Raw genomic sequence first — 24,197 nt, forward strand, 5'->3', positions numbered from 1 at the left:
ATAAAGTGGATCTGGAGATGATGTTCCCTCTGGTGGGGGTATCCAGAACTAGAGGGCACAGCCTCCAAATTGAGGCGCAACCTTTCAGAACAGAGATAAAATGGAACTTTTTTAGCCAGAGAGTAGTAAATCTGTGCAATGCTCTGCCACAGACTGCAGTGGAGGCCAAATTCATGGTATATTTAAGGTGGAAGTTGATAGTTTGCTGATTGGTCAGGACGTCAAAGGATAAGGTGAGAAGGCAGGTGTATGGGGTTGAGTGGTATATGGGATCAGCCATGATGGAATGGCAGAGCAGACTTAATGGGCTGAATGGCCTAATTCTGCTCCTATATCTTGTGGTCTATGGTCTAAGTTTAAATCCACCACAATTGTCCATTCCTTTTAAGCCATGAATTTGCTAGTTTCGTCAATGACATTTAATTACAGTACTGTGTAAGGACTTTGACCTGTGAGGTCTTTTCAGTGATTGCGTAGCAAAGGTAATACTGAGCTTTGCCCAATTAATAATGATTTGACACTAAACTTATTTATCCAAATCTTTAGAGATGCAATATGTAATGTTTATGTAAGTTTTTTTAGGTTCTAGCTGCAGTCAATTATTTTGAGTCCATACAATTTAAAATAGGCTTACAATCAGTTTTCTAACTCAGACAGTCAATCCAGGACTTAGCACACTTCCCAGCATTTACAATGCCCTCTTGTCATTATCATGAAATTGTTTTCCAGTTACTGGCAGGTTCATCCATTCTGTTAAGGTTTCTGAGAAGAATTGAAGATGGACGATTGGGAAAGGAAATAAAAGGAGAGTTAGCACTGCCCTGTACAGAGTGCAGAGGAGTTCACCAAGATGCTGTCAGGAGTGGGACATTTTGGTTTTAAAGAAAAATATTGATAGCCTATGTTTGTTTTTCCTGGGACAGTAGAGGTTGTGTAGTGACCTGATTATTTGTATAGGATAGGAATATATATGAATATACACCTAGTAGCCACTTCATTAGGTACTTCCTGTACCTAATAAAGTGGACACAATGTATATTCATAGTCTTCTACTGCTGGAACACATCCACTTCAAGGTTTGACCTATTGTATGTTCAGAGATGCTCTTCTGCACAACACTGTTGTAATGCATGGTTACTTGAGTTACAGTCACCTTCCTGTCAGCTTGAAGCAGTCTGATCATTCTCCTCTGACCTCTCTCATTAACAAGGTGTTTTCATCCACAGAACTGCTGCTCACAGGATTTTTTTTTTGTTTTTCACACCATTCTCTTTAAATTTTAGAGCATGTTATGCATGAAAATCCCAGCAGACCAGTAGTTTATAAGATACTCAAACCACCCCATCTGGCACCAAATATCATTCCACAGTCAAAGTCACTTAGATCAGATTTCTTTCCCATTCTGATGTTTGGTCTGAACAACAACTGAACCTCTTAACCATGTCTGCATGCTTTTATGCATGCAGTTGCTGTCACATGATTGGTTGATGTAAGGTGTACCTAATAACATGGCTACAGAGTGTATTTTCCTTTGATGACAGTATTTAAAGTAAGAGGGCATGGGAATACATGAGAGATAGAGATTTACAGGGAATCTGTAATGTGCTAATTGTCAGAGGTCGACGTCAGAAAATCTTTCATTAGGGTGTTAGGCACTGATAGTAGGGCATTGAAAATCTGTGCCAACTTACCTGTGGGAATGTTCAAGGCCAGCTTCAATGTCTCACAGTTGCAGTTGGAGGTTCCTACCTACTTCAAAAGGGGTGATGATCATACCAGTGCCCAAGAAGAACAGGGTGAGCTGCTTCATTGCTCATCGTCCAGCTACACTCACCTATGAGTGGTGAAGTGCTTTGAGAGGTTGATCATGGCCAGAATCAACTCTAGCCTAAGCAAGTACCTGGATCTAGTTCATTTTGCCTATTACCACAATAGGTCTACAGCGGATGCAATCGCAGTCTTGGATCACCTGGACCAAAGCAGTACTTATATTAGGCTGTTGTTTATTGATTACAGCTCAGTGTTCAACACTTCAGTACTAATCAACAAGTTCCAAAACCTGGGCCTCTGTACCTCCCTCTGCAACAGGATCCTTGACTTCCTCATTGGGAGACCACAGTCCATACAGATCAGAAATAACATCTCCTCCTCACTGACAATTAACACTCGAACACTTGTGCACCTGAAGGATGCGTGCTTAGCCCAGTGTTCTATTCTCTCTTCACCCACAACAATGTGGCTGGGCAAAGCTTAAACACACCCTATAAATTTGCTGATGACACAACTATTGTTGGCAGAATTTCAGATGGTAATGAGGAGGCATACCAGAGTGAGATACAGTAGATCACCTGGTTGAGTGTTGTCAAAATGACAACCAACAAACTTGCACTCAACATCAGTAAGATTAAGGAATTGATTATGGCCTTCAGGAAGGGAAAGTTGTGGGAACATACACCAGCCTCATCTAGGAATCAGCAGTGGGAAGGGGGAGTAGTTTCAAATTACTGGATATCAACATCTGATATCATGGGCCCAACATATTGATACAATTACAAAGAAGGCACAACAATGGCTGTATTTCATCAAGAGTTTCAGGAGATTTGGTATGTCACAAAAAACTGCAAATTTCTACTGATGTACTGTGGAGAGTATTCTAACTCTTTGCATCACCATCTGGTATGGAGGGGCCACTGCCCAGGATCGGAAAAAAAACTGCAGAAAGTTACAAATTCAGCCAGCTCCATCATGGGCATTGAGAACATCTTCATAAGGTAATGCCTCGAATATGTAGTAACCATCATTAAGGACCCCTGTCACCCAGGACATACTTTCTCATTGCTACCATCAAGGAGGAGGTGCAGGAGCCTGAAGACACACACTCAGCATTTTAGGTAAGTTTCTAGCCCACTGCCATCAGATTTCAGAATGGACAATGAACCCATGATCACTAACTCACCATTTTAAAAAAAATTCTCTCTTTTTGCACTATTTATTTAATTAATTTTATATAAATATATTTCTTATTGTAATGTATGATTTTTTAATGTATTGCAATGTACTGCTGCCACAACATATACCAGTGATGTTAAACCTGATTCTGATTCTAATATGTGAAAGTAGTTGAGGCAGGAACTCTCAACATTTAAGAAGTAATTGAATTGCCAAGGTGTGGAGGCCCTGGACCAAATGAGGCACGCAGATTAAGTACAATGGTGGACTTGGACGTGGTGGCTGAAGGTCCAGTTTCTGTGCTGTACAACCCTATGAAAGCTGTTACTATTATTACTATTCTAGCTAGGTAATTGGATGTTGATATCGACCAATCAGATAAGCTGAAAAAAATATTGTTCTATGGAGGCAATTGAGGGGCCAAGAAAGGTGATGCAGAGGTCCAATTAGGTAATTCATTCTTAATTATTATGGCACAGAAGGAGACCATTCATTCTATTTGGGCGCATGCCTGCTCCCTGCGAAGCAATCCCATTAGTCTCATTCTAATCAGTTTATACTTGCAAACTATTACATCTTTGGATGATATTGCAAAGAGGAAAATGATATTGGTTATAATGGATCTATATGACATTGGTCACTATGGTAGCATAGCAGCTGGCGCAACACTATGACAGCTCAGAGCGCCAGGGTTTGGAGTTCAATTCCAGCACCGTCTGCACAGAGTTTGTATATTCTCCCCATGACCGTGGCTTTCCTCTGGCTGCTTCAGTTTGCAACCACAGTCCAAAGATGAACTGGTTAGTGGGTTAATTGGTCATTGTAAACTGTTCTGTGATAAGGTTAGCATTAAATAGTTAAGTTGCCGGGCAGCATGGCTCTCAGGACCAGAAGGGCCTGTTCATGCTATTTCTCTAAATAAAATAGATAAGAAATAATGGCAATGTCTGAAATAATAGTGGAACTAATTGAAGGCATTTCCGTTGAGTTAGACAATGGAAGTTAAGTGTTAGGAAGCTCATTTTTTACTTGACATGGCAATATGTGGAAGTGAGGACTCAGTAGATTTTTACTTAACAATAACGCTGTTCTCACCATTATCCGGCACATAGGGCTCAAGTGACGACAGGTTCCAAAATATGACATACAGTACTTTAGAAGGCCTGCTTGTACTGCTTACAACTAGTATGACACTCGATCCTGGAATGTACATTAATTTATGAAAATGGGTGTGATTAGGTTTGATCAGAGGTTAATATTAAAAAAATAGAACAACATCAAAACAAATTGGATGAAATTTTAACAGCGATCATCCAACATGCTTATAACATTTTAGTAATTAACACCATGGGATTAAATTTATTGGATTAATATTATAGGCTCTCATTTCAATAACCCTTATATTTTTACTGAATGTAAAAATTACTGACAAGTGAAAACAGATGTGAAGAAGATAATAGAGAAATGTACCTTTATAGCTAATATCTGTGACGAGAAGATTCTTAGTTGCAGGGGTGTTGATGTTTATTTTGTTAACTACATTGCTAGCCTATGGCTTAAATCTGTCCACTTTTATTGAGAGAGATAAAGCCTAAATTGGATCTATACCTATATTGACAGGAGCAAAACAGGGTGCCCAACTAGTTACTGCACAGTCAACTATTGAAGCACTTTGCAATAGGCAGGATCTCCTAGTTATCATTGGAATTTGTCCTTTATCTCAATCTACATCTGCTTCTCCCTTATTCCATTATAAAGAATGTCTCCTGACATTCCCATGCCCAGTGATCCCATTTGCACACCACATTTCCTATGGGACAATACTACTGGGGCCTCCCAATCATCTCCATTTCAGCCATCATCAGGTCAAATGCTTCCTGCAGCCATGTTTACTCTTATGATCAGGCCCTAGATCACAAATGACCTCCCATGATGACTGGACCTAAGCTCTACAATATTATCTGCTTCTCGCCCCTACCATCCTTCTAACTATTGGATCCCCCTCTGTAATTTGGACCTCAGGCTGTAGGACTGTTAACAACTCGGCTTCTCTCAACCCAGCTTACTTACAGGCTTTTGCAATTGAAATCCTTGTTAATGAGGTGAAGTGCGAGTGAGACATTGATAGGGAAAAATTGACATTACCCTGAAATTAAAATCTATAGAAATTGCTGGAAACTAGAAATTTTGAGTTCAGTTACACTGCTATCCCCAAAGCACCTTCCCCATTTCTAATTTATATATAAATGGGCCTCCACTAGTGGCAATGGGGCTACCATTTGACATTAGCAACTGTACAGCCTGCACTGTGCAGCATTATCCTGCTGCCTTTTTAAGACTTATGTACCATTCATATTATTATATCTCAATCAGGCCAAGTTCTCTTATTGTAATGCCTAATTCCTGGAATGATTTATTTCTGTTTACACAATGCTGTACTGACATATTGATTTATATGTTGCAGTAAGCAGTGGAGAAAGACATATGTAGCAGACTAGAGTTCTAATATTGACTGCTTCTTAATCTTGCCTGTCATGATTATTCCCTTTATTGAGGTTATGAATGAATCACACCTTGGTGACAAAATAAATGCCAGTCACTGCAAATACCTCAATTAGACTCTAACAAGGAAACAGTTGATTTTTTAGATCCCTAGTTTTGCTATGTGTTTGGCTTTAGGAAATTTATGTCCTTATAAAGATGATTAAAAATCAAAATCTATAAATATTACATATAGCTAACTCCCTGTTTTGATTCTTTAGAGCATCATCAATGACATATCCTTAGTTTTGGAATACTTTTCAGGACATAACATTAATACAAGAATATTTTTAAAATAATAATATCTTGCTTGATTAATGTAGAAAACCAAATGTTTTGTCCTTGTGGCACACACTTTGCAGCTGATAGGATTGCTGTCTCACTCGCTCCAGTGAACCGATTTCAGTTCTCACCTCTGTCGGTGTGGAAGGTGCACGTTCTCCCTTGATTGCATGGATTTCTTCTGGGTGCTGCAACTTCCTCCCACACATCAAGGATGTATCTACGTTGGTAGATTATTCAGCCGCTGCCATAGTGTGGTAAAATCTGGAGGGGGAATTCAGGGAATATGAGCAGAATAATATAGAATTAATCAATAACAGATGCCAGATTGATTGGCTGCAGGGTACCTTTCTCTGCTATTTCATCCATGATTCAATATTTTACTTGTAACTGTTTTTCTTTTATTCCATACTTTGCACTTTAAACATCTAATGTGGAGAGACAGGATTCTACAAACGTGTATTTGTTTTTTTTCTTATTTCCCATTTCTATTTTTGTGTTGTAATTCTAAAAATACAGTTTCTGTATCTTTTGGCTTTTTAAGTTGATGAAATGCAGATAATTCATCTTGGCTTCCTCCTGAGATTCTCATCATTGATTCACTTCACATTCAGAGAACTCTGGATGCAACGAGAGCTTTGAAACTAGACAATTAGAGGCTGGTAAAATGACGGCTTATACCCAGAATATGCTGCATTGTAAGTGTTCGGTTACAATACTGACATCTACTTGACAATGTGGAAAATTGCCCTGCAACAGCAGAAACCCAGTGCAGATATTGTCATGCAGACCACATACAATCAATTGTTCATGCAAGGTATCATTGATAGAGGGTGTCAAGCAGCATTAGTATGCTTACCAATGTCTAGTTTGGCTTTTAATGGGAGAAATTGGTTCCAGGTCTCAATCACAATCTTGGGGCCAAAGAAATAAATTCCAGAGATAAGCTGGAAGTGACTGCCCTTGATGTCAAGCATTTGATTGAATGTAGAATTAAAAAGCCTTGAATTCAATGGACATTGAATGAAAAGAATATATTTTGTGCATTGGAAGATAATTGCGATTGTTGGACGTCAATCTTGCCAGCCCCAGAAAATATTTTTCCTCAGAAAAATGGCTTAGATCAACCCATCTTTAATTAATTGCCTAATCAAAGATTTTATTTCAATTTGTAAGGAAAGGAGGGATGTTTTCTGATGACTGTATAATGCTTAGTTACTTCAGTGACTTCTCAGAAAATAGAGCATTCTATGTTTGCATTTAGGAAGACTTGACAACTGTAATAGGTGGTGATAATGTTTTTATACAACAGAGTAAATGTAAACATCTGTTGTTGATGTCAATGGCCATAGCACTGTTGCCATCAATATTCTGGAGCTGAGTGTAAGATTAGATCAGCCATGATCTTATTGAATGGTGGAATGGGCTCAAAGGGTAAACTGGTCTCCACAAGTTCCCATTTCTTGTGTTCTTATTTATGAGTATTGAATGGTGCAGCTTGTCCCTCCTCTCCTCTTTCCTCCTCTCTCCTCTCCTCCTCCCACCTCTCCCCCTTTCTCCTCCCCTTCCCTCCCCCTCTCTCCTCCCCTCCCCTCCTTCCCTTCTCTCCCCTCCCCTTCTTCCCTTCCATTTCCCTCCCTTCCATCCCCCCCCCCCTTCTCCTCTCAGTTTAGCATCTGAAAGACGGCATCTCTAAGAGTGCAGCACACCCTCACGTAGTGGCAGCCTATATATTATACTCAAGACACTTATGAAAAGATGAAACAACGTTTCATAAAGGTTGAGTAGTGTGAACTGGGTGATAGCTAGAACAATAATGAGATTATTCCAAAATAAGCAGTGAATCAATAAAGCAGAACAATTAATTGGAATAACATTTTAATAATGGGGTAATTAATTGACAACAACATTAATGGATGAGTTAGAGTACCAACACTGGGCCACGTTATATAGCAAACGGTTAATTGTACAGCAAAGTTTATCTACTCATAAAATAGTCTTATTTAAAGAACAAAGTAGAAACTACATAATTTTCTTCCACTTGAGCAGCGTAACTTCTCCAGAAATGAATACTGATTGGAGAATTGTTATGTACATAAAATTAACTTGACTGATGGGCAAGATGTCAAACTTAGTCCACTTCGGCTAGCTAAATTAACATCACTATGTACATCAATTTCACAAAGTTACTTATAAAATTGTTTGAAGTATGTAACAAGCCAGTTAGAGAAGAAATCTGAGAACACTGCCACATATTGTAATGCTTTTTGCCTTTTATAGATTGGTTTTACCACATTCCTCGGAAACCAGATCAAACTGACAAGAGCCAACTGCAGCTTCCACCGCCTTCCCAGATCCCAGGTTTGAGTGACCTTGCAGAGCCTCACAAGGAGATTGCTTTTGAGAGACGCAGATTATGGATTAGGGACACAGATTCAGATTATGTAAAGTTAGCCAAACAAGGAGGCAGGGCAGGTAAGAAGGAAGTCATTTTATTTGAAGAGTAATTGTGCAATTGGTTAACCCACTTGTGAGATAGTTACAGATAAGAACTATAATTCATTTGGTTTATTATGGCAGTTGGAACTTCATGATAATTCTTAAATTCTTCATACATGATTTAGTGAAGACCACTTGTATGTTAATTAAATGTGTGGCAATTGATTAAAAGTTTTCTAGATGTCTGAATAACTATATTCACTAATTCTAGAAAATAGGAAAAGAAGTACTGAATTTTATCTATCCATTCTGAGAACTTAATATTTCACCATTAGTTATATTTGGTAACATCTTTAATCTGTACATAAAACCAGGATGTAATTATAATTAAGTAACAGCTTCATAATTTCTGTCAGTAAATCATAATTTATGTGAATATTAACAAGGTAAAGTAATTGCATTCGAAAGCCAGTTATGAGAAGTGTTTTTCCTTACTTTACAAATTATATTCGCCTACCAGAACTGAAGCTGTAGTTAAACATTACAAACACCAGAGAACAATTTATTTTAAAGATTTGAGAATGTACATTGGAATTTATTAGCAGCAATAACAAAACAATTGGATGATTTCTGATGACACAACAACTTTGGTGCTTCGATGATATGGTGAGAATAACATTCCATGAGTTTCTAATCTTGTCTGGTTAAGTTATGTAGAAGTGAAGCTTGCTACTTGGCATATAGGTTTTGGAGATGCCTGACCAACAGCATCTCATTAGTTTTTCTTCAGTTAGTCACTTCCATGTATTCAGCTTGAAGTAGAGTGCCTATAAATTTTCCAGGGGGAGATTTGATCCATTTTTGTTGTCTATATTTCCTGCAACAAAAGAAGCTTGCCTCATTTGAATCTTATACTATAACTTTACGGTTATTGTCTGTGTCCTTCAGCATCAGTTGGTTCTCTGCTGCTCATGGATTAGAAGTGAATTCCTTTGGAACTGAAAAGCTCATGAGTTAGGGCTAGTTCAAAGAAGACCAAGGTATTGTGCGCCACTGGGCAGACCTTGCCAAATCAATATTCTTTTTCACAGTTTCCAGGGCAGGATGTACACAGGAAAATCGGTAAGTCCACGATGTGGAGTAGTGGGGGAGAGAGGTTTAGAGGTGGGGCTACTGTACAGATATTGAAAGAATAGTCGGCACCAAACAGTAGGCAATGGGAATGGACCTGAGTGAAGTTTGGTTGCCACTAATCATGTTGGTGGATGAGAGTCTAGCAGTAATGTGGGGGAATCGATGTTCAGGATTGACGAGGGAAGTGGGGTTGAGTTGTCATATTGGTGAGTAGGTAAAGATGGGGGGAGGTGTAGTCAGGTGAAATCATAAATTTAGGAGCTGTCTGTAGGATAGCCATGTGTTATGCATTTGTGAACATTATAAGCCATGCATGTATGTGTAAATATCCAGGAGATTAATATCATGTGAGAAAAGATGTGAGAAAGAGATTTGTTTAAATCTGCAAAGAACTGTACTCACCAATTAGTAAAAATAGTGCAAACAAAGAAGTAGCCACCATTGGCCTCCAGAGTGTATATCCAATTCCTCTGTGTTGTGTCAAGTACAAGACCGATCTGGATGGAAAGTTATGATTGCTTGATTGTCATTGCCTTTTAGTTTTCATTAAAACTGAATCACAAAGCTTGCAAAAATGTGGTTCTGGGCAGTCCCATTCCCAGGCATTTTCATTTGGTCTGTTGGTGAGAAGTTTTACAATGGGATATATTTTTGGATTCCCAGTGATGTATTCACATGTAATTACTCATTCAAAGGAATGTTTCCTTTAATGCTTTGATAGCTATCTGTGAAGTACCGGTAGTATAATCTGAGCTGCCCTTAACAGCAAAGCAGGTCAGTTTAAGTTGCCCACTGTACTCAGAATAAGTCAGGATATTTTATACTGGGATCACCAGCTGGTTAATGGTAACATTAAACATGCCCTCAAAGGGACAGTGGAGTCTTGGACCAGTTTTGCATGATTCTGGAGTTTTAAAGCATCTGTGGTGATTTGGCATTTGGCAAAAAAAGGAAAATACATCAGCGCAGTACTGTGATGTAACTGCATGAAAAGTTTTCAGCCAGCAGATGGCAGAATTGATCTACTGTAATTGAGATGTTTTGTTCTTGTTTCCCACGAAAAATGCGAAAACAGAATAAATATGTATAAAATTCAGGAGGTCATAGAATTATAATTCATTGTTTATCAATCATTTTTATAGTTATGCTGTATTGAGTTGTTTCTTTCTTAACACCAATTAATCTGCATTACAAGGTGTTGGGGAAACAATATTTACAACTCCAAAATAGGTTTCCTGAAAATGGTTTATCATGCTGATTTCTATGTGTAAGATTGTGCTTTAGTCCCTTCAGCTTGTGAAGCTCTATGAAATGGTAGTATCTATTGGTATTGGTTTATTGTTGTCATAGGCACCAAGATACAGTGAAAAGCTTGTCTTGCATACTGTTCATACAAATCAAATCTTTACACAATAAGATATATGAATAAAGTAAATCAAAAGCAGTATGGAATCAAGTTAAAATCTACAGAGCAAATGCAGTGCAGGTAAGCAATAAAGTGCCAGGTCATAATGAGGTACATTGGGAGGTTAAGTCTATCTTATTGTAGAAAAGGTCCATTCCAGACCCTGATAACAGTAGGATAGCTTGAGCCTGGAGGTACATGCCTTCACCCTTTTGTATTCTGCCCAATGGTATCTAGCAACCAGTCCTCTTACTCTGTTGCATCTGATCTGTCTAATGAGTTGGAAAAACATAAATCTATAATTGGATGACTAGGATGATTTTAGATAAATATTAGGACAAGTCCTTATCCCTGGCAAGGCAGCTGACCAACTGTGATTGTATATGCACTGTATCAACAATTTTACAATGTAACTTATAGTGGACTGGGTGATTTCTTCTGGGAAATATACAGAAAATCAATCACATTACATATGCAGTTTATTAATTTACAGTATGTTCATTGTTGGTGACATAAAAATGTTTCTTGAGATTATTAAATGTGATATACTGGGATGTCTAGTCAGTTCAACTAATCAGTATGTTTAGAACCATTGTCTGAGTAAATGGTTTTCTATTGTTTGTATGTCCCTGTGCTGACCATTGAACTGCCTGCAACAAGACTGCAATAAAAATGGATGTTGTGATGAAATCCAGGAGAAGAAAATTAGGACTTTAAAAGTCAATCAGCCCATTATTTTTAATAAATACAAGAAAAGTCATTACACCATTTGGGATTCTAAATCTTGCTAACAAGAAATAGCCACCCACCTGTTAATTCAAAGGTTAGACTTAAGGGGGGAAATCATGTGCTAAGTGGGATAATAAGATGTCGCTGTTAATTAATTAAGGAATTAATTTTGATGCTAATTGATAATTACCATCCTGCTGAAGTGGATATTTGCACATTTAACATTCAAATTCTGTATTGATTAGACACATTTTTATTGCACTCTATGTAAAATTGAAGCAAAAAGTATTTAAATTTCTTTTGAATATTTCATTAATTAGCATGATGTATTTAAAATGCTTACATCACACCAAAAGGTAGATTAAAATGCAGAAATTGCCAAATACATGGTAGCTGTAGTTAATAAGCACATTTTTAGTCAAGGTGATTTAGTATTGGGTGGAAAGGGCAGTGGGAGGATCACAGGGGAGGAGATTACGCAAGCAGACACCATTAGGCAGATTGTTTATCATGGTGATAAGTTCAGTGTATAATTGGAGTGGTGCATTGTTGAGCAGGTGCTAATGATAGTTGGAAATTGCAGGGTTAAAATATAAAATCACTTGGAAGGGAGCACATAAATCTTAATGGGGATACTACATAAAGAAAAGTTAGTGAATTTTTAATATAGAGTAAAATATGATAAAGCAGATAATTGGATTGTAATGTGGGAGTTTGTGGGCAGCGAGATTATCTTGGTTGAATATCTGCAGTGGAGACTACTCCTTTGAATTTAATCTGCTCACTCAGCCATTAAGTGAAACAAAGATACTCCAGTGCATAAGGGAGAGGAGAGATCTCTGGATAATTTGTTGTAGACTTCAGCCATCCCTTGCAACAAGGGCACAGAAGATGGTTGTTGAAATTGACAATATACAGAATAACAGAAAATCAAATGGGATTCAGGACCATTCGGAGGAAGGACTGCCAGAATCATGGTCATGATGTCATGGAGTGGGCATTGGTATCCAAAGAGGAGACAATGATGGAAAACACAATGTGACGGTTAAAAAGAACCCAATAATTAAGGAGGACAAGTAGCATCATTTGAGAGTCCTAAATGGAAAGGACATCTTATACCAGTTTGGGACGATATGTATGATGTTTAATAGAAAAGTAGTGCACCCAGAGTAGCCTCCTCTACATCGGTGAAACCCAGTGTAGACTGGAGGACCTTTGCTCCGTTAGCAGCAAGCAGGATTTCCTGTGGCCAACCATTTAATTTCCATTCCCCATCCCCATTCCATTGTGTTGGTATATGGCTGTACCCCAACAATGAAGCTTCTCTCAGGTTGGAGGAGCAATAGCTCTTTGTCTGGGTAGCCTCCAACCTGATGGCACGAACATCGATTTTTCTAATGACGGGTAATTTCTCTATCTCTTCCCTCTTCACCCTTCTTCCATTCCTCATCATGGCTCTTCTCTAACCACTTCTCTTTCCTCACCTGCTTATCACCTCCCTCTGGTGTCCCTTCCTCCATTCCTTTCTCCCATTGTCCACTCTCATCCTCTATCAGATTTCTTCTTCTTCAGCCCTTTACATCTTCCAACTGTCACCTCCCACCTCCTCACTTCATCCTGTTTCACCTACCCACCTACCTTCCCTCTATCCTGGTTTCACATATCACCTTCTAGCTTGTACTCCTTTACCTTCGTTTCCCCCCCCCCCCCCCCACCTCCACATTCTCATTCTGGTTTCTTTCCCCTTCCTCTCCACCCCAGAGGAAAGGTCATGGCCGGAAACATCACCTCTGTATTTCCTTCCATGGGTACAGCCAGATCTGCTGAGTTCCTCCAACATTTTGTAGCGAGACTGGTCTTTGTGAGCAGCAGATGGAAAGTATAAAACAAGAGGTCCTGATTGGAGAGTAACAGAAGCTAGGAATGGATTGTAAATGTTGTCATCTACAAATCTTACCTGAGCCGTGTACACATCGACATAGGGATAACAATTTAAAGGTAAAGACCACCTTTCCTAAAGAATTCCTATAATATGCTAGAATATTGGTGTTATAGGGCAACACTCTAATACTGGAGGGGGAGGCATAGCCTAATTAATTATGTCATGATGGAGGATATAACAAAAGGTAATCAATCAGTGAAGACTTTAAGTGTATTTTAAGAAAGCTTTGCAGTGTGTGGCAGTTGTGAAATGTTAAAATGTATAAATATAGAAACTAAACAAGCATGCAGCAAATGCTGAGTAGTTTTAATGGAGGAAGTATGTAAAGAAACTTACAAATGTTACAGTAAAATTCCAATTTTCAGAAAAGACAAGGGTTCAGTGACAGCTTCACACTTTCTCACCTTTTACTCCATTTACAAGATCTTTGTCTGTATATCTGATCTCTTTATATCCCTTTGTAGCCTCCTTTATCCTCTTAACAATTTATTTTCCTACGATCCTTGCGGTATCGGCAAATTTAGTAACTATAGTTTTTTCTTAATCCATACCAAGTCATTTAAATAAATTGTGAAAAATTCTCAACACCACTCAACACAGCATGTTACATCTTCCTAACAAGATAAAGAACCATTTATGTTAAAGTCTCTTTTATTCACACCAATATGTTACCTTGTACCTTGTGAGCTTATATTTTCTGCGGTAGTTTTTGATACTGAATCTTCTAAGATGTCTTCTGGAAATAAAAGTTCCCATGAGATCATTGCTTCTCCATGATCTACAGAGGGTTATTTTTAAAGATCTCCAATTTGAATCATGGAGTCATAGAACACTACAGCATAGAAACCGGCCCTTTGGCCCATTTAGTCCATACTGAACTATTATCCTGCCTAGTCCCATCGACTTCCGTTCCCCTCCTATCCATGTACCTATCCAAATCTCTGTTAGAAGTTGAAATTGCTTCTGCACCCGTCACCTCTGCTGGCAGTTTAGTCTATACTTTCAGAGTAAAGAAGTTTCCTCACCCCTCATGTTCCCCTTCCACACTTAATCCATGACCTTTAGTTATAGACTTGCCCAACCTCAGCTTACTTGCACTTACCCTATCTATATCCCTCAGAACTTTGAATACCTCTATCAAATCTCCCCTCATTCTCCTACACTCCAGGGAATAAAGTCCTAACCTATTCAACTTTTCCCAATAACTCAGGCCCTAAATTCCCAGCACCATCCTTGTAAATTTGCAAAATTAATTGGCAAATATGATATCTATTTCACAAAGCTATGCTAACTTTGCCTAATTGTTTTATTTTTTCTCTAAAAGTAGTGGTACATTTTTAACAAAGTATTCCACTATTTTCTTCCAGACAGACGTAAAGCTAACTGATTGGTAGTATCCTATCTGTGCCTTTTTGAATGAAAGAGTTATATTCACTATTTACCAATCCAATAAGCCTTTCACAAATCGTGGGAATGTTGAAAAGATAAAAGCCAAGGTGTCAAATATCTCCAAGTTCCAAGACCTAGACCTCGATACCTCCTTGTGCAACTGGATCCTTGATATCCTTACTTGCAGACCCTAGTCAGTACAGATTGGCAACAAGGTCTCCTCCACAATCTCCATCAGCACAGGTGCATCACAAAGCTGTGTGCTTAGCCCTTTGCTTTACTCACTTTATACCTCTTGACTATGAGGATAAATACAACTCCAATTCTATATTTAGGTTTGCCGATGACACCACTGTAGTTGGCTGAATCAAAGGTGGTGATGAATCAGCATGTAGAAGGGATTTGAAAATCTGATTCAATGGTACCAGAACAACAACCTCATACTTAATGTTAGCAAAACCAAAGAGGTGATTACTGACTACTGGAGAAAGAAACCAGAGGTCCATGATATAGTGTATTTGATATTTCAATAATACTGTAAATATATTGTTTGATACAGCTTTCTTTGTTTATAATTCACTACAGATGATATGTAAGAAGTATGTGAATGGCATCCGTTATTACACCACCACATCATGTGTGCACACTTCACTAAAGTAAAACTATGTGTACCCGCTCACCCTGGCTCCCATGTTCTTCCTTCGATTAATTTCAGGAGTTACAAGACATAATAGTGGTGATGAGGTTGTTTTAAAACAAACTCAAGATGACTACCTTGCCTGGTGAAGTGCAGCACTTTTTTTTTTCATTGCAAAGGGGAGAAAGATGGCTGAGTTATAAAAAAAATCATAGCATGTGTTTTCTGTGCAAGCGGAGCAAGATGTTAGAGTTAAAAAAAGGCAGAAAACTAACAAAATTCCCAGCTTCATAAACAGAGTACTGGGGTGATGATAATAATAAATAAAAAGCAGAACTGTCTGACTACATCAGAAAGATAGATGCATTTGATTGCACAACAGATAACTGGATGATGTATACTGAACAAATTGAGCTCTATTTTGAAGCAAATGAAATAGCTAATGAAAGCAAGTGTCAGTTTTGCTGAATGTAATAGGTGAGAAAGCATACAGTTTGCTTAGAAGTTTGACTGCTCCAAACAAACCAGCTGAAAGGAGTTTTGCTGAATTATGAGAGTAATGCAGGAATATTTAGAACTGAAACCATTGCTGATTGGAGAATGCTATATGTTTCATGAGCAGAATCAAAAGGAAGGGGAGCCCATTTCAGTTTGGCTGAATCGAAGAAGCTAGCATTGTCAGAACAGTGATGGGCTTAATGATGCAATGAGAGATTGTTTGGTTTGTGGAATCTTACAAGAAAGCATTCAAAAACAGCTCCTAACCAAAGTTCAACTCATATTTAAAAAGAACAGTTGAAATCACTGTATCTATGTAAACAGCAGCCAGAGATGCAATTGAGTGTGAACAAAATTGTAGCATCTGAACAAAAACCACCCTGGCTAAACAAATGACGTTACCGTTGTGCCAGGGGATCACATACACCAGAACAATGCAGGTTTAAAAGTGAAAACTGCAGCAAATGCAACAAAGTAGAACACATGCAAAGAGCGTGTTGGGCAGACAACAATAAATGGACTGCATTGGGAAGAGAAAACATAAAAAGACAAGTTGCAGTTTCAAACAGAGCACTAATCTGCATGGTGTTGATGAAAAATCTGATAATGATAAGAGTGACAAAGGATTGGGTAGCCTTGAGATTTATAATGTGAAAACTAACAGGAAACAGTGACTATCCGGAAGTGAACAATGAATTAATTGAAATGGAATTGGACACTGGCTGGCTGCAGATATCCAACTAAGAACTCGTACTGGAGAAAAGATACCTCCTGTGGGAATGATCTTCACAGCAGTGAAATACACCAACCAACAAGACACATTGGGCTTGTATGTGGGGAAAACAACAGTGCCAGCATTGTGGGGTCATGAGTGGCAAAAACAATTTGATTTGAGATCCATCCACCGTCTGCACATGCATCCCTTGCAATACAATTGGACAAAAGCAAATTAAGAAAGGTACTGGATGATGCCACAAGGACGGTATTGGAAAAATCAACAAAATCAAAGATAAAATAGTTCTAAGTGAAAATGCCACACCCACATTTTACACAGCCTGGTTTCTTATACCATGCATGATGAAGTAGCTAGTGAACAAGATTGCATTTAGGCCAGAGGAATTCTTTCCAAGGTTGGGCAGGTAATGCCGGTCATCCCAGTAGCCAAGAAGAATGGGTCTGACAGGATCTGTGCTGATTTTAAGGTCACCATCAACCCAGTAAAGAAAGGTCACCATCAGCCCAGGATAGAGGATATCTTTACAAACCTCTCTGGAGAGAAACACTTCAGCAAAGTGGACTTAACTGAGGCCTACCTACAGGTGGAAGAAGAATCCAAAGTTTTTCTCAACAGAAACACTCACAAGTGGTTTTTATCACTATAATAGGTTTATTTTTGGAGTAGCATCTGTGCCTGCCCTCAGCCAGAAAGCTATGGACCAGGTGCTGCAAGGGTCCCCATGCACTCAGTGTTACCTGGATGACATCGTTGTTACTGGTGAAGATGACATGGAACATCTCCTAAATCTCAAGACAGTATTAAAAGATTGGAAGATTATGGGCTCAGAGCACGACGCAGCATTTTTGAACTCTTTAAATCAAGCATTGACACACAAGAATTATGCAACTGTGCTGAAAAAATTAAAGCAGTGGTGGATGCCCCAAGGTCAAAGGATGTGTCACAGTTGTGGTTGGGGTCCCTTTTAGGGTTTGTCAATTACTATAACAGGGTCCTGCCAAGACTGGCTACTGTGCTTTACCCCTTGAACTCAGTACTACAGATTGGGAAGAAATGGCCAAGGACAAAGCAGCGTGAGGTGGCTCCCTAAAAGATAAAGGAAATGGTGACATGAGACACTGTACTCACACATCACCCAATGAAATTTAGACAATAGACAATAGACAATAGGTGCAGAAGTAGACCATTCGGCCCTTCGAGCCTGCACCGCCATTTTGAGATCATGGCTGATCATTTACTATCAATACCCGGTTCCTGCCTTGTCCCCATATCCCTTGATTCCCCTATCTATAAGATACCTATCTAGCTCCTTCTTGAAAACATCCAGAGAATTGGCCTCCACTACCTTCCGAGGCATTGCATTCCAGACCCCCACAACTCTCTGGGAGAAGAAGTTTTTCCTTAACTCTGTCCTAAATGACCTACCCCTTATTCTCAAACCATGCCCTCTGGTACTGGACTCTCCCAGCATCTGGAACATATTTCCTGCCTCTATCTTGTCCAATCCCTTAATAATCTTATATATTTCAATCAGATCCCCTCTCAATCTCCTTAATTCCAGCGTGTACAAGCCCAGTCTCTCTAACCTCTCTGCGTAAGACAGTCCAGACATCCCAGGAATTAACCTCATGAATCTACGCTGCACTTCCACTACAGTCAGGATGTCCTTCCTTAACCCTGGAGACCAAAACTGTACACAATACTCCAGGTCTCACCAGGGCTCTGAACAAATGCAAGAGGATTTCCTTGCTCTTGTACTCAATTCCCTTTGTAATAAAGGCCAACATTCCATTAGCCTTCTTCACTGCCTGTTGCACTTGCTCATTCACCTTCAGTGACTGATGAACAAGGGCTCCTAGATCTCTTTGTATTTCTCCCTTACCTAACTCTACACCGTTCAGATAATAATCTGCCTTCCTGTTCTTACTCCCAAAGTGGATAACCTCACACTTATTCACATTAAATGTCATCTGCCAAGTATCTGCCCACTTACCCAGCCTATCCAAGTCACCCTGAATTCTCCTAACATCCTCATCACATGTGACACTGCCACCCAGCTTAGTATCGTCAGCAAATTTGCTGATGTTATTCTCAATGCCTTCATCTAAATCATTGACGTAAATTGTAAACAGCTGTGGTCCCAATACCGAGCCCTGTGGCACCCCACTAGTCACCACCTGCCATTCCGAGAAACACCCATTCACCGCTACCCTTTGCTTTCTATCTGCCAACCAGTTTTCTATCCATGTCAATGTCTTCCCCCCAATGCCATGAGTTTTGACTTTACCCGCCAATCTCCTATGTGGGACCTTATCAAATGCCTTCTGAAATTTGTCTGTGATGCCTTGCCTTATGGTATAGAGTAGGTGCAGTCATGTCATAAGCTATGCGTGATGGAAGTGAATGCCCCATAGCCTTTGCATTATACTCCCTTACCACTGCCGAGAAAAAATACTTACAGGTTGACAATGAGGCCTTGAGTCCGGTTTGAGGTGTAAAACCAGTACCTGAATGGGAGAGAGTTTACTATCATTGCTGATCACCAACCACTGGTGTCCATTTTCAGTCCGCAGGTGTGTTCCACTAACAACAGCAGCATGAATGCAGAGATGGGCTCTGTTTCTTGGAGAACACAATTACAAGATCGAATTCAAGAGGACCTCTAATCACGGAAATGCTGATGGATTTTCACAGTTATTCTTGGAAAAGGATATACCCGATAAATTTACAAAAGAGGACACTCCTGTTGACATATTCTTTTTAATCCAAATCAAAAGTCTTGCTGTTACAGCAGAGATTATCCAAAAGGAAACCAAAAAAGAGCCTTCACTGTCTCAGGTCTACCGTGCCACCCAAAATGGCTGGAATGTGCAACAGAAATTCTAGTTCCCTCATTTTTTTCAGCACTGGGATAAACTTGGCCTTGATGGTAGTTTTCTTATGTGGAGATTTAGAGTTGTTATACCATCGAAGCTGAGAGCTAAAGTTTTGGAATTTATACCTAAGCAGCAAGGAGTATAGTGTATGTAATATCTCAGTAATATTTGAGTAATACTGCAAATACATTGTTTGATGAAGCATTCTTTGTTTACATAATTCATTGCAGGTTATACGTAATAAGTACTTGAATAGCATATGTCATTACACCGTCACGTCATAAGTTCGTGCCTCAATAAACTAAAACGAAGCATATATATTCTCCTAGGCTCCAGTGTGTTTCTTTCAATTAGTTTCTGGAGTTACAAACCATAACACATGAGGCATTCCTCATTAGGGGATCATTAGCCTTAAGTTCCTTGGCATTATCATTTCAGAGGGTCTGTTCTGGCACCAGCATGGAAGTTCCTTTACAAAGAAAGCACAACAGTGCCCCACTTACTTAGCATTTTGCGCAGTTTCATCATGTCATCTAAAACTTCGACAAGCTTCTATAGATGTAGAGTGGAGTGTATCCTGACTGGTTGCTTGGTATGGAAACACTAATGCCCAAGACTGGAAAAACCTACAAAAGGAGGAGAATACAGCCCAGTCCATCACAGGAAAAGCCCTTCCCACCATTGAGCTCATCTACAAGGGGCACAGCCACAAAAACCACCATCTGTCCTCAAGGACCCCCATCATCAATGCCATGCTCCCTTTTTGCTGCTGCCATCAGGCAGAGTCAGAGGAGCCTCAGGTCCTACACAACCGGCTTCAGGAATTGTTATTACTTTACAGCCATCAGGCTCCCGAACCAGCATGGATAACTTCACTCATTTCAACTGATTCACAGCCTATAGAGTCACTTTCAAGGACTCTACAACCTGGGTTCTCAGTATTACTTATTTATTTGTATTTGCAGTTTCAGATTCAGATTCAGTTTATTGTCATTTAGAAACCACAAATGCAATGCAGTTAAAAAATGAGACAACGTTCCTCCAGAATGATATCACAAAAGCATATGACAAAACAGACTAAGCTAGAAAATCCACATAACTTTTGGCAATCCCCAATCCAGAGTCTGGAGAGGCTGCTGTGGTGTCTGTCAGTCTTTGTAGTTTTTCATTGAGTCTATTGTTTTATTTTTGTTCTACTCTGAATGCCTGCAAGAAAATTATTCTCAAGGTATATGGTGACACAGATGTTATTTGATAATACATTTACTTTGAACTTTGCTTACCTCATCAGACACTTCTTTTAACATCTGTGGATGAGGTTATCAGAATATGGAGAATTGTAAACCTGCAGCTCTAATAATTTTCTCTGCTTCTGTGACTGTGACTTTCTTTAGTTACTTCCTCCCTTCCAAAGATTTGATATACATCAATGTTACTTGTGTTCAGGAAGTGATAACTGATACAAATATCCCATTTAATTGATCTGCTATCTCCTTGTTTTCCATTATTAGTTTCCTACATTTTATGGGACAAGCACTCACTTTGTTAACTCGATTTTGAATTTCTATAGAAATTATGACTGTTTTTTGCTCGATCTCATTTTCCAGCCTTTTTTCTGTTAAATTAACATTTTAGTTATTTGTTACATATTTGGTATTCCATCCAGTTTTCTGACCAGATACTTGTCTTTGTGCAATTATATTTACTCTCCTCAAGTTTTACAGTTTTATGTTAGCTTTAAATTTTTATTTAATCACAAATGATGTGCCTATCATTGGAATTTTTCATCCACGTTGTTTTCTGTTCTGCATTTTCTGTAAGTTACTCTGTGACTGCAAGTTGACTGACTGATCCCTTAATGTAATTTATCAGTTCATTTTATCTGGTTCTGCTTTCAAGTCCTCATAATTATTCTTATTTAAATATATATACTTGTCTGAGACCCTTCTTTCCCTCAAATTGAATGTAAAATTCAATCATAACATGATTGTTAATATCTAGTGATACCTTCATGACAAGGTCATTAATTAATTGTATCTCACTGCATGACAGTCCATCTAGTGCAGCCTGATGTCAGGTTGGCTGTATAAGTAACTTTTCTGGAAACACTGTGAACTCCTCATTTAGGCTATCCTTGATTATCTATTTATTTTTCAGTTTACAGAGATATATCAAAGATAATATAAATCCCCATGAAAATTGTCTTTCAAGCAATCATAAACATGAGAAAGTCTGCAGATGCTGGAATTCCAAAGCAAAACACACAGCATGCTCGAGGAACCCAGCAGGTCAGACAGCATCCATGGAAATTAATAAACAGTTGACATTTCAGGACAAGACCCTTCTTCAGGACTCAGGTCTTGAATTTTGTGTGTGTTTCTTTCTATGTACCTTAACTTACTATGTGGCTACTATCAGGCTGTTTGCAAATCATTCCTGCAAGTACCTCTGGTCATTATCAAGCCTACCCAAATATTTTATATTTTGGTATCCTAAATTTGAGTCACCCTCTTTATTTCCCAAAGACTTTCATTAACTAGCAGATCCACTTTCTCAGTCCTTATGCCTTCCATTATACTGTAGTCATCGCAATGGTCGCATACCCCTCCGATCTAAACCACCTTGCAGCCTTGTCTCTGCAATGGGCTTTAGTTCCTGTTTATTCTATTTGCTTTCCACTCCATGTTTTATTCTGAATGCTACACATACTCAGACACCAGGCTTCTGCTCTTGTTCTTTTATCAGTTAAGTATTCTATCGTGACCCAACTGGTGATTTATAAAGTTCTCTGAACCCTTACTTTCTGTGCCTTGGACACCATAAGGAAGTAATCACATACACTACCTTCATCACCATTTATACATGTCCAGCGATTTGCTGGCATGCATTCAAGGCTTCCTCTGCTTCTCAGAATTCCCTTATCTTGGCTTGTCTATGACTACAGCTCATGTGAATTTAGTTTAACTCCGCTCCAGGTTTGAAGGCCAGTGACATGGACGTGGGACACCTGTGGTTAGATGTCAGGCGGGCAGACCAGTGTGGATGAGGGCTAGTGCCCCTACCCCCCCCCCCCCCCTCCCACTGGGTCAGCAAGTTTTATGTGGGTTTCGGAGTGGGAGTTTCAAACAGGTAGGAGGAATGAGGTCTGATAACCTTCTGGGCATGCAAATCAGTGAGACTGGAGTTCAAGGCCTTTGTTCCCTGTCATTGGTGAGTCTCGAGCTCAAAGCCTACTATTTGGTGATTTGGAGGTCCTGGGGTTGATGCCGAGAATGGAGGCCTGAGTGTCAATCAGAAGTCTGGAAGTTGAGGTCCTGAGTCTGCGAACTTTGTGAGTCCACTAGGGAAGTCAAAGGACTGATGTCTGCAAGTCTGAGTCCAAGTCTACAGGAGGCCTGTCCTGAGCTGGATGAGTGTGTATGTGCTTGGTTGGGTGGGTGGTAGGAATGTGGCTTGTTTTCCTATTGTTGCTCTTGTGTTCTGTGTTGTTCTGGAATGTGTGGCAATGAATACAGGCTATCCCCAGCACAACCTCAGGAGTGTTGTTTATTAATGGAAATAACACATTTCACTGTATGTTTTGATCTACACGTGATAAATAAATTTGTGTCTTCAATCTTCAATTTGCTGCTTTTCTGTCCGTTTGACTAGTTCTTTGATAGTTTCTTCTAATCCAACTTTTTTTTCTTACTGTCAACATCTCTTGTGTTCTCTGAAAAATTTTAATTACTGTCCCTTTTGTGTCAAAATCATGGGTACAAATCTCATAGAGTAGATGATTTATTATCTTTGCAAATGCCCCATAAATGACCACTAAATTTTATTCTTTACTAATTTCCATTGAGCTAAATCTGAATTTAATATACCTGTGCTTACATTCTAGGGATTCACCACATGGAACCTTATCAATAGCCTTGTTAAATTTGATGGGGCCTACATTTATTGCACTATCCGCATAAATCTTTCTTATTATTGCTCAAAAAGCTTACTTGTATGGGACAAACTATTCCTTGTTTGGACATCTTCTCTCAAAAGTATTTGACAATGTTTGGTTAACCGATGTCCTTCCAAATGATAATTGATCTTGTCTCTCAGAATATTTCCTGGTGACTTATGTATCAGGGACTTTGTTAGCTTATGTTATCTGTAATTACTTGCTGCATCCCTTTCTTTATTTTTAATGAACAATATTGTATCATCAGCCATCCATTCTTCTAAAGCCTTGTCTGTGCCAGATAGGATTGAAACATATGATTAGAACTGTTGCTGCTTTTCTCACTCTCTTCTGTTAATGGCCTGGTGATGTAACTATTTTCAAAGATAAGAAACTGTGAAATATTTGATTGCTTTCTAACTTTATATCATACAATAACGACTACAATGTCTATGTGGATAACCATTTTAGTGACGACAAACTCAAAACATTCATTAAAAACCCCATGTGTGTTTTCTATCACAAAAATTGGATTATATAAGCTTCTCATAGTAAATTTGGGCCTTGGTCTTCATTTACCTGTGATGCACCATCAATAACTCTCTAGGACGTGAGGCGAGAAATAGGCTTTTATTGGCTGAAAGAAAGAACAAGCAGCAATTGACCACCACACTACATCCTGTAGACTGAGGGTCGGGCTCCAGCT

The 24,197-nt window shown here is 39.0% G+C and overlaps 1 protein-coding gene across 2 annotated transcripts in view; it reads left to right on the top strand.

Moving 5' to 3' along the window:
* The window catches only part of LOC140713965 (uncharacterized protein C7orf57-like), an 84,473-nt gene that overhangs the window by 19,752 nt on the left and 40,524 nt on the right, over positions 1-24,197 (top strand). For both annotated transcript variants that reach the window (XM_073024653.1, XM_073024652.1), the window contains exon 3: positions 8,053-8,247. In XM_073024653.1, coding sequence (XP_072880754.1) covers positions 8,053-8,247 — 195 coding nt within the window. The remainder of the gene's footprint in view (positions 1-8,052; positions 8,248-24,197) is intronic.

Source organism: Hemitrygon akajei, chromosome 20 (assembly GCF_048418815.1).
Source record: "Hemitrygon akajei chromosome 20, sHemAka1.3, whole genome shotgun sequence".
NCBI lineage: Eukaryota > Metazoa > Chordata > Chondrichthyes > Myliobatiformes > Dasyatidae > Hemitrygon > Hemitrygon akajei.